The 14,317-nt window shown below is 45.0% G+C and overlaps 1 protein-coding gene across 3 annotated transcripts in view; it reads left to right on the forward strand.

Moving 5' to 3' along the window:
• Positions 1-7,874: 7,874 nt before the first annotated feature.
• Positions 7,875-14,317, forward strand: part of EOGT (EGF domain specific O-linked N-acetylglucosamine transferase) — a 64,004-nt gene continuing 57,561 nt past the window's right edge. The window contains exons 1-6 of one of the 3 annotated variants that reach the window (XM_036267416.1): positions 7,875-7,970; positions 8,413-9,205; positions 10,160-10,274; positions 10,665-10,888; positions 12,527-12,627; positions 14,108-14,216. In XM_036267416.1, coding sequence (XP_036123309.1) covers positions 9,203-9,205; positions 10,160-10,274; positions 10,665-10,888; positions 12,527-12,627; positions 14,108-14,216 — 552 coding nt within the window. In that variant the 5' untranslated portion in view covers positions 7,875-7,970; positions 8,413-9,202. The remainder of the gene's footprint in view (positions 7,971-8,412; positions 9,206-10,159; positions 10,275-10,664; positions 10,889-12,526; positions 12,628-14,107; positions 14,217-14,317) is intronic. The other 2 variants (XM_036267413.1, XM_036267415.1) reach the window with 2 other exon arrangements.

Raw genomic sequence — 14,317 nt, forward strand, 5'->3', positions numbered from 1 at the left:
AGATGAACAATTGACAATTCATACTGATCTTATTTTACTGTAAACTTAGACATCTCAATATATTTATAAGTTGAGACGTATACTGAATCAATTTGTTGAAAAACTCCACTAAGTAACAATACCTATCAATTGCATAATATTGATTGCAAAAACATTAGTTGCATATATTGCTTTGTCATTAAGACTTCTCTATCCATATTTTAATGAAATAATATTTATATTTTAATGGATAAGAATATAGTTTTTAGTTAGACGTTTCCATTCTCGGGAAAGAAAACAGAAAGATACTGCAAATCTTAATTCCAAGAATATAAAAGAAGAATCAGGAGTATGACATTGTTGTTAATGCATAGACGTCTAAGCACAGACGTAGGACATCCTTTCAACTCTTGGGAGACTAGATTGAGAACACCATTCCTCTCCTTTCCTTTGCCTCTTTTCTGAGAACTTCCAGTGTTACAGGGTTTAGCTCAAGGAAATGTATCAAATGTATCTATATTGCGATTTAAGATATCCCAAATATGGATAATATCTGACCTAAGGAAACATTAGTTTTTGTAGTTAAGTGAAAAAGAATGTTCAGGAAAAATTTCTTTTCATGATCCCTCAATTGGCATTTGATTTATTAATTGAAAGTTTTATTCAATATTAAAAGTATAGGACTTACAATATTTAGAAAGTAGCCCCAAGAAAAAAAGAGAAAATGACTTGATATTTCATCTTGTTTTACTACTGTTTGTTCAGTATGTATACATTTGTACTAGTGTACCATAATTGTTCATTTTCATTTAAAATGAATTTTCTCTATTCAGTTTTAAACTATGACTGTATTTTTAAAGGGCTGACAGTATAATTTAAACTAAAAATTGATATTATAATCATTTTAATTCTAAAGGAAGTGATGTAAATAATCATGTATCTAATTTGAATAAATATTTTAAAGTAGCAGAATGTATGTTATTTTTAACATAATTTAAAATGGTCAATACCAATGAGTGGAGGTGGTATTGTTTTATGAAGATAATATAACTTGTATAACATTGGAATTCATATTTTAAGGAAAAGAGGATAAGTCTTCATTTTTTTATGTGTTATTAAGACTATTCAAAGAATTAAGCATAGTTTTTCTATGATGTATTTTTGGAAAACAATTTTAAGACTTACTGATTGTAACTAACTGGTAATTACTGTAAGGATGTTTTTTGTGTCTTTTAAAAATCCAGTATCAAAATATTCTTCTAAAAGTCTTATGATATTTCTGTGTTGAAATAACAACAGATACATCATCCTCTAATTCTGAGTTCCTATACTTGTACTACTGAACTGTGCAACTTGATCCCTTCACGTACTTTTAAGCTATTTCTTTTATACACATCCATGTTGTCTACCAGATCAAGATCCTTTAACAAGATAGACTGGAAATTGAAAGTATCTTTCTTCTTAATACTTAAATGCTTACAAACAAAACACACACAAAACCCCAAAAGCTTCCGCATCCACAATTGCGATGCAGAGAATTTACTCTTAGTGCTGTCCAGCACTTGTTCACCAAAGTGCCCCACTCCCTAGAGATATACATTAATTTTAGAATTCTCAGGTAATACTACTAAGTAAATAAGAGGTGTGAATGAAAAAGGGGCTACATAGCAAACGGAGAAGCCCAGGGGCTACTTAGCAGGCCTGGTAAGCCCTGTCACCGAGACAACCCCAAAGGGTGATGTGATCGTACATTCTTAGCTGGGTAGGTCATATTGGGTAGTCTTACCTCTAGCTTCCTTAGTAAAAGGTTTATCTTTGCCTTAAGTATGCCCTGTACATTGTTCTTTTTTTTTCTTTTTCCCCAATTAATACTCACACAAGTATATTTTTTCATTGATTTTTAGATAGAGTGGAAGGGAGGGAGAATGAGAGAGAGAAAGAAACATAGTGGATGTTAGATACATCGATTTGTTGCCTTTCAGATGACCCGGACTAGGGTCTGGGATGGAACCTGCAACCCAGGTACATGCTCTTGACTAGGAATTGAACTCAGGACCCTTCGGTTCATGGGCCAACACTCTTAACAGCTTAGCAAACCAGCCAGGTCCATTGTTGTTGTTGTTGTTGTTTAATTAAATCAATTGGAATAACTTAACATACATGTTTCAGGTGTGCAAATTTATAATACATCATCTGTTTATTGTGTGCTCACCACCCAAACCCAAAGTTTAGTCTCCCTCCAGCACAAAAGATTTCACCCCATTTACGCACTTCATCCTCCTCTCACCCTACTTCCCTCTGGTAACTACCATACTGTTGTCTGTGTCTATGAGTGTGTTTTGTTTGTTCATTTGTTGCTTTCTGTTCTATATACTACATATGAATGAAATCAGTTAACCAGCTCTAAGTGAAATGAAAATCAAAACCACAAGGAGATAGCACCTCACACCTGTTAGAGTGACCATCATCAGTAAGACAAGAAACAAGTGGAGGGGTTGTGGAGAAAGGGGAACCCTCACACCCTGCTGGTGGGAATGTAAATTGGTGCAGCCGCAATGGAAGACAGTATGGAGATTCCTCAAAAAATTAACAATAGAGCTACCACCATGCAGTAACCTGTCTTCTGGGTATCTACCTGAAAATTCTGAAAACGTATTTGTAAAGATATATGTACCCTTGTGGTCATTGTAGCATTCACAATAGCCAAGACATGGAAACACCCTAAGTATCCTTAGACTAGTGATGAAAGAAGATGTGGTACATGTAAGGAAGTGCTACTCAGCCATAAAAGTGATAAAATATTGCCATTTGCAACAGCATGGATGGATCTGGAGAATACCGTGCTATGTGTCCATTGTTCTTATGCATCTAAGTAAAAGTGCCTTTGAAATGCCAGGATAACCTTTTCCAGACCTCTTGGAGCTGTAACCACCTCACAGGAGCAGCACTTTTTAAAAAAAAATTAATTTAATTTTTTATCTTTATTGTTGAATGTATTACATATGTTCCTCATTTTCCCCCCATTGACCCCATCCTCCCCACTCCTACTCCCCCTCCCGCCTTTTCCCACACTGTTGTCCGTGTCCATTGGTTATGCATATAAGTTCTTTGGTTTTATTTCTTCCGACCCCCCGACTCCCTTCTCTTTGAGGTTTGTCAGTCTAGCAACCATTTGTTCTTCTTAATCCCTTCACCTTTTTCACCCATTCCCCCAACCCCCCTCCCATATGGCAACCAACAAAATGTTCTCTGTATATCTACGAGAATGTTTTTGTTCTGCCTGTTCATTTTGTTTGTAGATTCCATTGTCGATAGATATGTATTCATTGCCATTTTGTTGGTTCATATATTTTATCTTTTTCTTCAAAAAGACCCTTCAACATTTCATATAGTAACGGTTTGGTGGTGATGAACTCCTTTAACTTTTTCTTGTCTGGGAAAGTCTTTATATGACCATCGATTCTAAATGACAGCTTTGCAGGATAGAGTAATCTTGGTTGTAGGTTCTTGCTTTCCATCACTCTGAATATTTCTTGCCACTCCCTTCTGGCCTGCAAAGTTTCTTTTGAGAAATCAGCTGACAGACTAATGGAAACTCCCTTGTAGGTAACTAGCTGCCTTTCTCTTGCTGCTTTTAAGATTCTCTCTTTGTCTTGAACCTTTTGCATTTTGATGATGATGTGTCTTGGTGTGGGCCTCTTGGGGTTCATCTTGTTTGGGACTCTGTGCTTCCTGGACTTGTTTGTCTGTTTCCTTCACCAAGTTAGGGAAGTTTTCTGTCATTATTGTTTCAAATAGGTTTTCGACTTCTTGTTCTCTCTCTTCTTCTGGCACCCCCAAGATGCAAATGTTGGCATGCTTAAAGTTGTCCCAGAGGCTCCTTACACTATTCTCATTTTTTAAATTATTTTTTCTGTTCTAATTGGGTGTTTTTTGCTTCCTTGGTTCCAAATCGATATTTTTCTTGGCGTTACCTACTCTACTATTGGATCTGTGTAAATTATTTTTTATTTCTGTTAGTGCCTCCTTCATTTCTGACTGTGCATCCTTCATTTCTGACTGGTTCTTTTTAATGCTCTTGAGGCCCTCACTAAGTTCATCGAGCATCCTCATAACCAGTATTTTGAACTCAGCATCTGGTAGGTTGCTTATCTCCATTTCGCTTAGTTCTTTTCCTGGAGTTTTGTTCTGTTCTTTAATTTGGGACCTGTTTCTTTGTCTCCTCATTTTGGCTGCCTCCCTGTGTTTGTTTCTGTGTATTACTTAACGAGAGGTATGGGGCTGTCTGAGACCAGATGCTGCTTGTTTGAAGGAATTTAGGAGAACCCGAAGCAGGATCCAAGACAGGCCAATCCTATGGTTAAGCAACTGGCAACAGCTTGGGTGGGCCTGAAAGTTGGGTGGGGCGGGGCCTCAGGGAATCACCAGGGCGGGGTTACCAGTGTGAGCCAGGTTGCTGGAGTCCCAGATATGGTGATGGTCTGCCACCCCAGGGACGGGCTCACCAAAGGAACAAAGGCCTCTGACAGCACGTTTGTCCTGGAGAAAGCCCCCTCTCCAGCCCTTGCTCCAGTGCCAAACAGCTCAGTTCTTCCCTGTATGACTCTGGTGCCCCTTGAGCTGCCTCCCCTCCGAGCTTAGAGGGAGAGAGTCTGATAAGTCCGTGCGCGGGCCCTTTAAGGAGCTGCCTGGGGCTCCAGCCGCCTCAGCCTCCCTGAGCCTCAGTTCCCGCTGGTTTTTCCAGCCAGAAGTGATGGGGATTCTCTTCCTGGCACTGGAACCCTGAGCGGGGCACCTGGTGTGGGACGGGGACCCCTCAGTCCTCAGGAAGGATCTTCCCAGCCGAGGTAGCCTCCTGATTTTTATCCGCCACACGTGGGTGTGGGACCAGCCCCTCCTCCCAGTCTGGATGTGGCCGCTTCTTTAATTCCGCAGTTGTAGGACTTCCATTCAGCTTGATTTCAGGTCGTTTTGAATGATGATTGTTCTGTAGTTTAGTTGCAATTTTGATGTGGTTGTGGGAGGACGCAATACCGCATTTACCTACCCGCCATCCTGACCGGAAGTCCACAGGAGCAGCACTTAAAGCCCTCAGTGTTCTGAACACTAGGAAACTGAAAACTAATTGTTTAAGTTAGCTATCCAAGCTGCTTTGGAGGGAAAGCCTCACCTGCACTGAGTAGGGTTATTTATAGGCTTTATCTCGGTGTGAGTACTTATCCATTTTGCTGCAGAAACAGAGTGTGAGGTTGTGGAGTGCTGACCCAGGGCGCATCGATGGTGTTAGGCAGTAAATGGTATGCATACCCTACTCTATAAAAAATTTCAGGAACACATGATCCCAAGGAGTTTGAAAAGGGATTGTATGCCTGCAATTAATCTTTAAATCAACCTTTTGAAGTTTATGGCATTATCTCTATTTTTAAAATGAAGAAAGGTTAACTTGGCAAATAAATGGCAAAGCTGGTATTTTGATGTGTGCAGAGGCCGTTAATCTTCGATGAGAAACGTCCGTGTGAGGGAGACACATCTAACCACTGAGCCAAACTGGCCAGGGCCAATTTCATATGCTTAAAGCCCCATCATGTTTCCTCAGAGTCTGAATGACCCCAACTTAATATGTAACTTTTAAAACACTGCCATATGCATGTCAGATCATTTTAATTGACTTGTATATCCTTACAAGGAGAGCAACCTAATTTTATAAGCCTTTCTCATGTATTTTTAAAACTATATATTACAAATCTCTCTCCTTCCCCTCTCTCTCCATATATATATATGTATATATATATATATGCACATACACACACATACATATCTTTATTGAACATCACTCAGTTGCAAACCAGCCTGTTATGACTTTAGTTTAAATGGCTACAATTCATTTTGAGCCATCCAACAGGAAAGTTATATTTCCTGCACCTGACAAAATAGGATGGTGGCAAGTAGGCCCGGAAAAGCATTTTTAAACATTACTGTCCTTATTGGTATTGAAATGGGTGGGAAAGAATAATAGAAAAATGGAGAAGTGATCATAGTGGGGTGCTAGCCATAGTTATAAGAAATGCTGAACATCCTTGCTCTTTTAGTTGTGATTGTTTGTTCTGATTAAAGAAAGCCCATCCTGTCCTGGCTGGGAGCTGTACACCCTGGGAGTTTACCCTGGGAATGCTGTCAGTTCTCTTTACCTGAGAGCTCCCCTCGCACCCCGCATCATGGAAAGACTAACAACCTTGGAGTTTGGAGGTGGTGCACTAGAGACAGCCCCCATTACTTCCCCATGATTGTAATCTGTAACTGTTTTACCCATTGTCATTCCTTTTGCCTACTCCCCCAACCATTTTACTCACTGATATTCCCTTTGTCCGCTTACCCATGTAATACTCACTATAAACAACCGAGGGAGTGGAGAGCAGATTTTTGCAGGATGACCTGGCTGCTCTCCTACACTGCCTGAAATACTGGAATACTCTCTCATATATGATTCAACCCTGTCTCTGCTTAATTGGCTCAAGGAGTGACAGGCAGCCAGGGACCATTTGTAGTCCAGTTTTAGTATGGGGTGGACAAAGTATGAAATAAGCCAAGTTTTTTACATAAAGGGTAAATGAGTTAATACCATAAAGTGATTCAGAACAATGACTAGAACATGTCAAATACATGTTTTTGCGTATTTGAAAAAAATTTCAGATAACATTCCTAATTTACCAGGTTACTAGTGGAACTTGTAGCAATTCTCATAATGGTATCTAAAAACTTATTTTAAAAGTGTGTAAGCCTTTGGAAATAAACTGCTGTGCTTCTCTATGAACATATTCATTAGTTAACACTGGTGACTTTATGTGTCTGAGTGTAAGTTTATTTTGACTGCGTAAACTTTCATGTAATCTGGTCAGGATGAGTGAGTAATGATCAAGCCTGCTATGCTCTATCCAGACAGCGTGGAAGATGGGGGTTCAAATAATGATAAAAGTAAACAATTAGAATTAAAATAATTATAAAATAACAAAATGATGAACATAAAACACAGAGTCGCGTTTGAACTTGGTGATTGTTGGATAGTACAGAGAGGCAAGCACACTACTATATAATGTGCGTGGATCCCAGAGAGATCTCACCGCGAGCTAGCTCCCGGTATAGGAAAGCTGGGGCAGCTTCAGCCCCAATTAAGAAAACTGAAAATCCTCCTCCCTGCAACGCAATCAGAATGAAGGACAGCAGGGTTTCCCACCACCCTCTCCTAGTGACCTGTACCAGCGCCCGAGAGGACAGTCCCGCTGCTCTTCCCAGCTCTGCGGAGGCTCGCACCCAGACCGGGCCCAGAGCACGGGGAGCGACGGCGGGACCAGCCCTCCCGCAGGCCCGGCCCGCCCCCTCCGACAGGCCCGCCCCCCCACGCAGGCCCGCCCCTCCCGCAGGCCCGCGCCCTCCGACAGGCCCGCCCCTCCCGCAGGCCCGCCCCTCCCGCAGGCCCGGCCCGCCCCCTCCGACAGGCCCGCTCCCCCACGCAGGCCCGGCCCTCCCGCAGGCCCGCGCCCTCCGACAGGCCCGCCCCTCCCGCAGGCCCGGCCCGCCCCCTCCGACAGGCCCGCTCCCCCACGCAGGCCCGGCCCTCCCGCAGGCCCGCCCCCTCCGACAGGCCCGCCCCCTCCGACAGGCCCGCCCCTCCCGCAGGCCCGCCCCCTCCGATAGGCCCGCCCCCCCACGCAGGCCCGCCCCTCCCGCAGGCCCGGCCCCTCCGACAGGCCCGCCCCTCCCGCAGGCCCGCCCCTCCCGCAGGCCCGGCGCCTCCCGCATACCCGGCGGCTCCGCGCGCTGGCTCCCGCCTTCCGCGACGGCTGGCGGAGGGCCCGCGGCTCCCTGGCGCCCCCTGGCGCCCCCTGGTCGGGCTCGGGCGCAGGTTTCCGGTGAGCCGCAGGACCGGTTGTGACGACTCCCTCCTCCCGAGAAGCCGCCGTCTGCTCCCGCTCCCCCCGACTCCCCGGCTCCAGGTGGGACTCCCCGGTCCGCGGCGCCATCCCCTTCCGCGGCGTCCAGACCGCGCCGCTCGTCCTCTGGGTGGGCGGAGGGCGCCCCTGCCCGCTCCCGGCGCGGCTCCCGGCGGCTGCAGCCTCCCGACGGGTGCTCTCCGCTCACGCCGCCCCGCAGGTTCCCGACCGACGTGCTGGCCCCCCGGGGGACCTGCCCCTGGGCAGCTCGGGCAGCCAGGCCCTCGCCTCTGGCCCTGCCCCTCCTCTGAGGCTTCTGGCACCGCGGGGCGAGCCCTTTGGGGTCGTTGTTTCAGATTCGTTTAGCTTTTCTTCTGTCCACCGCCTTCCTTAAGCTTACTTTACCCACGTCCGTCACGGAGCCTTGCCCCAGCTCTCACCGTGGTCCCCTCTGCCGCGGCGTTTCACATCTTTCAGGCTTTCCCCCTTTGTCTCCCCCTTCCAGGCCTTGGAAATCCAGTCAGGGGATGCAGGAGTGGAGGGAGCCGGCTGCTTTCTGCTGCAGGAAAAAGCAGCTGAGTTGCTAAAGCTTCCATCTGCTAAAGAAGGGCCTCTGTCCCTCCCGGGGGCACTGCAGGAGGACCGGACACCAGCACGGCCTCGTCAGGCCCCAGGGCTTGCTGCCACCAGCGGCCACCTCTTTCTAGCCTATGCCAGTGGGTACATGCCCTCTGCAAAACCAGGTTTCTGATCTGTCTTTCCATTTTCCCGTGACTTCAGCGCTATTCCTCCGTGGATCCGTGGGTTTACTTATAGCTGGAGTGCAGTCCAGGACAAGATACTTGGATAACCAAAGGGCAGGAGGACTTGGTCACCACAGTGACTTTATTACTGGGGAGAATGATCTAAGGTGTAATACAGCTCTGTCATCTGTGGAAAGAAAGATCACTTTTTAAAAAAATAAAGGGAACCAAGAATGAGAATTATCTATGACATATTGCCTACGATATGGGGGAAATCTGGTCCAAGAGATTTAATCCTTATGGGGTGTTAGAAGTGCACTGAGGTCTGTAACCGTTATCTCTTTTCACAATTCTGCAGCAGGACAGGGAGAGTGTAAGGGTCGTGTGTGAGGCAGACTGCCTGGATTTCACTCCTGGAGTTTTCCGAGTCAGCTGTCACTACTGTCATAGACTGTTATTGTGCCCACCAGAATGCAGGCTTCACAAGGGCAAGGAGCTCCCTTCCTGACGGCATGTTCACTGCCGCATCCTTGGTGATTAGGGAACTGGCACATGGTATGTCCTCACAGGCTGGTGGTGATGAGTAGTGTTTATCAGCAGATACCCACTTGCTCAGAGCCAGAGCACTTCCTTTTCTTCTGTCTCGCTGGCATGTTTTCTCTGCTCTTGTCATTCAGGTCTCAGCTCAGATGTTACTGAGCACCCTGCACCCCACCCAGCATGGCTTTGACCTGTATTTAATCAACACGTACATTAATTCAGCACTACAGGTGCATCTCAACACTTCTCCAATATTTAACTTAGAACAGCCCCATGAGGAAGGCTTATTGTAATTTCTATTTTACAGATGGAAAAGCTGAGGCACCTGCCCAAGGTCTTACAGCTGAGGAAGCTGCAGCTGGATTCAAACCTAGTTGGTCCAGTTTTAAAGTCCACGTTCTTCAGCATCATGCTATGTTGTCTTATCATATTACTTTTATTTCAGGCATCAGCATACTGGGTCCTATCAAGCCCTTCCTCCTAGTTTTGTAAATAAAGTTTTATTAGAACACAACCATACCCCCTCCTTTAGCAGAGGGCTTGGCTGCTTTCCTGACAACGATCCTGTGGAGTAGTTGTTACAGAGACTGTACAGCCTGCAAAGTGAAAAGTATTTTCTCCTTGGCCCTTTCCAGAAGAAGGTCACCAGCCTCTCAATTAATTGATTCACGGCATCTTATCATCTGAAGCTGTGTGTTTGATTGTTTACTTTATGTCTCTTGTACTAGGTTACAAGCTGCATGAGAGCAGGGAAAAAATTTCTGAGATGTTCTCAATTAAATTACAGTGGCCCGAGAATGAGAGGAAGAGACGGAGCTGTTAGTGTGTGAATGGCTGGGGGACAGCTAACAAAAAACTGTTCACGTTTCTGTTTTGCTTGTTGGGATTTCTGATTAACTTCAGGTGGTTATTCTGCAGATTATTTTAGCCAGACAGCATCTAACCCCAGGAGCCCCCTCTTGTTTACAGGTGGGCTTTCCAGACCTATCCCAGTCAGGCCCCAGGAGCAGAGGATTCTTCCTGTGGACTCTGCTGTCCCAGAGCTGGGGGCCTCGCCTCCCCCACCCCTTTGCCTGTAGCTCATGTAAGTTTTCCAGACCACCTCCTCCTCCCCTGCCCCTACCGATGTATTTAAACAAAAAATGCTTGCAGAGGTCTGGGATGACAGACATGCTCTTTTCTACCTAGCCCAGCTGCTGGGGTCTGGACTCCATGCTGCAGGACCCGACTTCACCTTGCCTGCCGTCCTTGGCTCAGTACCTTACCTATTAAAAGACTTGCAGCCATGGAAGTTAAAACGTTTTAGTATAATAGCTCCTAACACAGTGCCTGGCATGTAACAGGCGCACAATGAACATTTATTGAATAAAGAAACATTAATAAGTGATATAGGAAAGTTTGTTGTAGTCACGCTTGACCCCTTTGATTTTTGAAGGATATATTTTAACGAACATGTTTGCAATTTGATCTCTAGGTTTGGAGGTTGCAATGTTAATGCTGCTTGTCTTTGGGATATTGCTTCACGACATCTCACTGAGTAGCCACGAGGAGGCTCCCCCAGAGGCCCATGGCATTCCAGGTGAACCTCTGTTTAACTACACCAGCATCCGCTTGCCAGAGGAGCATATTCCCTTCTTTCTGCACAATAATGGGCATATCGCCACGGCCTGTAAGAAAGACTCACACTGTCCTTATAAGGTAAGTATTATTTCTTCTCCTCTCATTTATTAAAAGTATGCAGTTTAGACTAGCTTATGAGATCTGTTTTATAACTTGAACTTGAAGGTAGAATTTTATCCTTTGGTTGTCACTGAGTTGATCATTGTATTTCATATAATGCTTCCAAGTGACCAAAATTTGTTTAAAATTATGTCCCATTCACAGAGGCGAGATTTAAATCAAAATCACTAACTAGCAAATAGGCAACCCATACTATTTATATACTCTATAAATGAGTTAAATTAGATTTTATATACAATAAAATATCTAGTTAAAAGTAATTAAAGAATTTCACACCTCTTCTTTCTTCAGCTGCACTTAAAGAAGGTCTCTTCGAGCTTAATTTTGTTAACATTTCTACCCCTGTTTCCACACCATTAAGATTGCTACTTTGGCCCTGGCCAGTTTGGCTCAGTGGTTAGAGTGTCGGCCTGCGGTCCGGAGAGACCCGGGTTCGGTTCCCGCTAAGGGCACGTACTTCGGTTGCAGTTTGTCCCCGGCCCTGGTTGGTCGTGCGGGTGGCAGCCACTCGATGTGTCCCTTCACGTCGATGTTTCTCACTCTCTCTCCCTTCCTCTCTCTCCCTCCCACTCTATCTGTACAAAAAATGGAAAAATATCCTCGGGTGAGGATAAAAAAAAAAAAAAAAAGATTGCTACTTTGGCTTTCCTTCTGTTGGAAAGGCCTCCAGTTGGAGCCCATTAGGACAGCGCATGAGGCCCTAGAGATAATGTGAAACACATCCTTCCCACCGTGCTGGCCCTGGAAGTCTGCTGAGAAGCAGGCCTGGGAGTTGGACCACTGTGCTCCTGGGCCCCATGCAACAGCCTGCTAGGCTGTCTGGCCAATAGCAGCTGCTGGGTCCCCCATGAGCTGCAGAGCTCTCCATGCCTTGGGTTCTCTGTTGATCTTGATGGATGAATAAAGTTGCTGATCCATTTAATTTAGCTCTGATTCTTTTGGTGACAGAAATTTCATTTTGGATGACTCCTTAAGGACTGATTTTAGCCCTGGTCGGTTTTGCTCAGTGGTTAGAGCATCGGCCGGTGGACCAGACAGTCCTGGGTTTGATTCCCGCTAAGGGCATGTACCAAGGTTGCAGTTTGTCCGCGGCCCCAGTTGGGGTTGTGTGGGTGGCATCCAGTCGTTGTGTCTCTCTCACATCGATATTTCTCTCTCTCTCTTCTCCCCTCTCTCCCTCCCGCTCTATTTGATGATAAATGCAAAAATGTCCTTGGGGTGAGGATTAAAAAAATAATAATAATAAAATAAAATATCATTAAAAAAAAGGACTGATTTTAGAATTACTTTGTTCACTGAGAAGGCCATTTCATGAAGCTGCTTCCAGAAATTTCAATTGAGGTGATCTTTTGTAGTCTAGTTAAAGCCTGAACTTTTGTTTAGGGGACTGACATGGGGAGGGGTTGGTGTTTAAAGATAATTGTTGTTAAGAACCTTAAGACTACTATTCTTAGAATTTACTTGTTAGTTTTATTGCATGAGTATGTATCATAAAATATAAAAGTGAAAGTTCTCTAAAGCTTTGTTTCTTCATGGAGAAATCTAAGTCCTCTCTAAAAGGGAGCCCAGTCAAAACACGCATGTTTTCTGTTCTAGAAACACTTAGAGAACCTGAAGTCCTGCTGGGGCTATGAGGACTCCTGCAGACCTGAGTTCAGGTTCAGTTACCCTGTTTGCACCTCCGTGGACATGCGATGGTAAGTTTCCAGATGCGGTGACTCCTCCCACGCAGCCATCTCTTACTGCAGGGCCCGCGACGCCCCGGTTCCCTGCGAGGCTCTTTGGTTTTAGAGAGTAATTCCTTTAGATATCAGTTTCTTTTTTAAATTTACTTTTTTGTTAATCCTCACCCGAGGATATTTTTCCATTGATTATTTTAGAGAGAGTGGAAGGGAGGGAAGGAGACAGAGAGAGAAGAAACATCCATGTGAGAGAGAGACATTGATTGGTTGTCTCACCCACAACCCTGACTGGGGCAGGGAGCTAACCTGCAACCCAGATGCATGCCCTCGACAGGGAGTTGCACCCTTGATCTTTTGTTCTAACAGCTGAGCCCAACTGGCCAGGGCTAGAGATCAATTTCTTTACACCGTCATGGATTCAATGTGACTATCCCACCTCCCCACCACAGAATATCTGCCATTTCCTCTGTCAGAGGGAGAATAGTATAGATCCTAGAAAATATTTTCCCCAGCAAACAGAAAGAAGATAAATGGATGTTTCCCTCCTGGCTCTGGAGGGGAGGGTTAAGAGAAATGGAAACGGGAAAAGTCGGTGTTCATGCTGCCTGTCACTTCCAGAACCAATAAGCAGAGAAGAGACAGGGTTGCATCTTTATGGGCACTTTATTCAGATGGCCAGCTATCTGAGAAGACAGCGGGTTGTGTACCCTAAAGACTGTCTTACATCACATCTCAAGCCGACCCTTTTTATAAGGAGAAGGAAAGTGTAGGTGGAGGGTTTGGAATTCAGGAGAAAGTAGCTAATCGGATAGAAGCTGCAGTGCGCTGGTGTTCTGAGCGTCCCTTCACCTGCTGACCGGTGACACTTTGTCTGCGTCCTGGGCAGACGTTCTCTCCCTGGTCTCAGATGCCATCTTGGTCCCTTGCAGTCCTCCTGGGGCACAAGGTTGAATTGCTTGTGGGTCCCCTGAATCAGGGCAGGTCCACTCATACATTCCAGTCCCTGAAACAGTAGCTTTCTACATGCATTAATTACCAAGCCTCTTAACTCTATAGTTAAAGCTAAAAATTTTTAACTTGACTTCTCCCTCATAATTACCATTTTTAAAACATGCAAGGTTACAGTTAGTCTTGGGGTGGGTGGAGGGGAATAGGGCATAGAGGGGATAAATGGTGATGAAAAAAAAAATATATATATACATGCATGGTTCATGGAGTAAGGAAAATACATTAGTGAATAATCCATTCTCTTTAGTTCCAGATGACCCTGACTTTATGCATTTATGTGTGTATTTGTATTATAAGGGAGTGTGTCTGTAAATAATTTCTTTGGTAACTGCATGTAGCAAGGGATTGTTTTAGAAAAATTATGGTACGTTACTTAAAAAAAAAATTAATGAAAAACTTCTAGCAATTTAACCTTTAGAAAGAAGATCCAAGTTTCAGGAAAAGTAAAACGAAGAAAAAGTGACACAATGTCTTTGTTTGCAAATAGGACGGATACCTTGGAGTCAGCCCAGGACATCTTTTGGAATCAAGCTGACTTTGGCTACGCTGGAGCTCGGCTGCGGGAGCTGCGAGTCCTCTGCCAGCCCGAGCGAACGGTGGGCAGCCGCGGCGGCAGCGTGTCTGTTTCATTTATCTTCTCTGTGCTTTGGGAAGCTTGCCTCATCACACTGCGTGGTTTGAACCTCAAAGTGTCCAC

This window comes from Molossus molossus, unplaced genomic scaffold (assembly GCF_014108415.1).
Source record: "Molossus molossus isolate mMolMol1 unplaced genomic scaffold, mMolMol1.p scaffold_m16_p_18, whole genome shotgun sequence".
Lineage (NCBI taxonomy): Eukaryota > Metazoa > Chordata > Mammalia > Chiroptera > Molossidae > Molossus > Molossus molossus.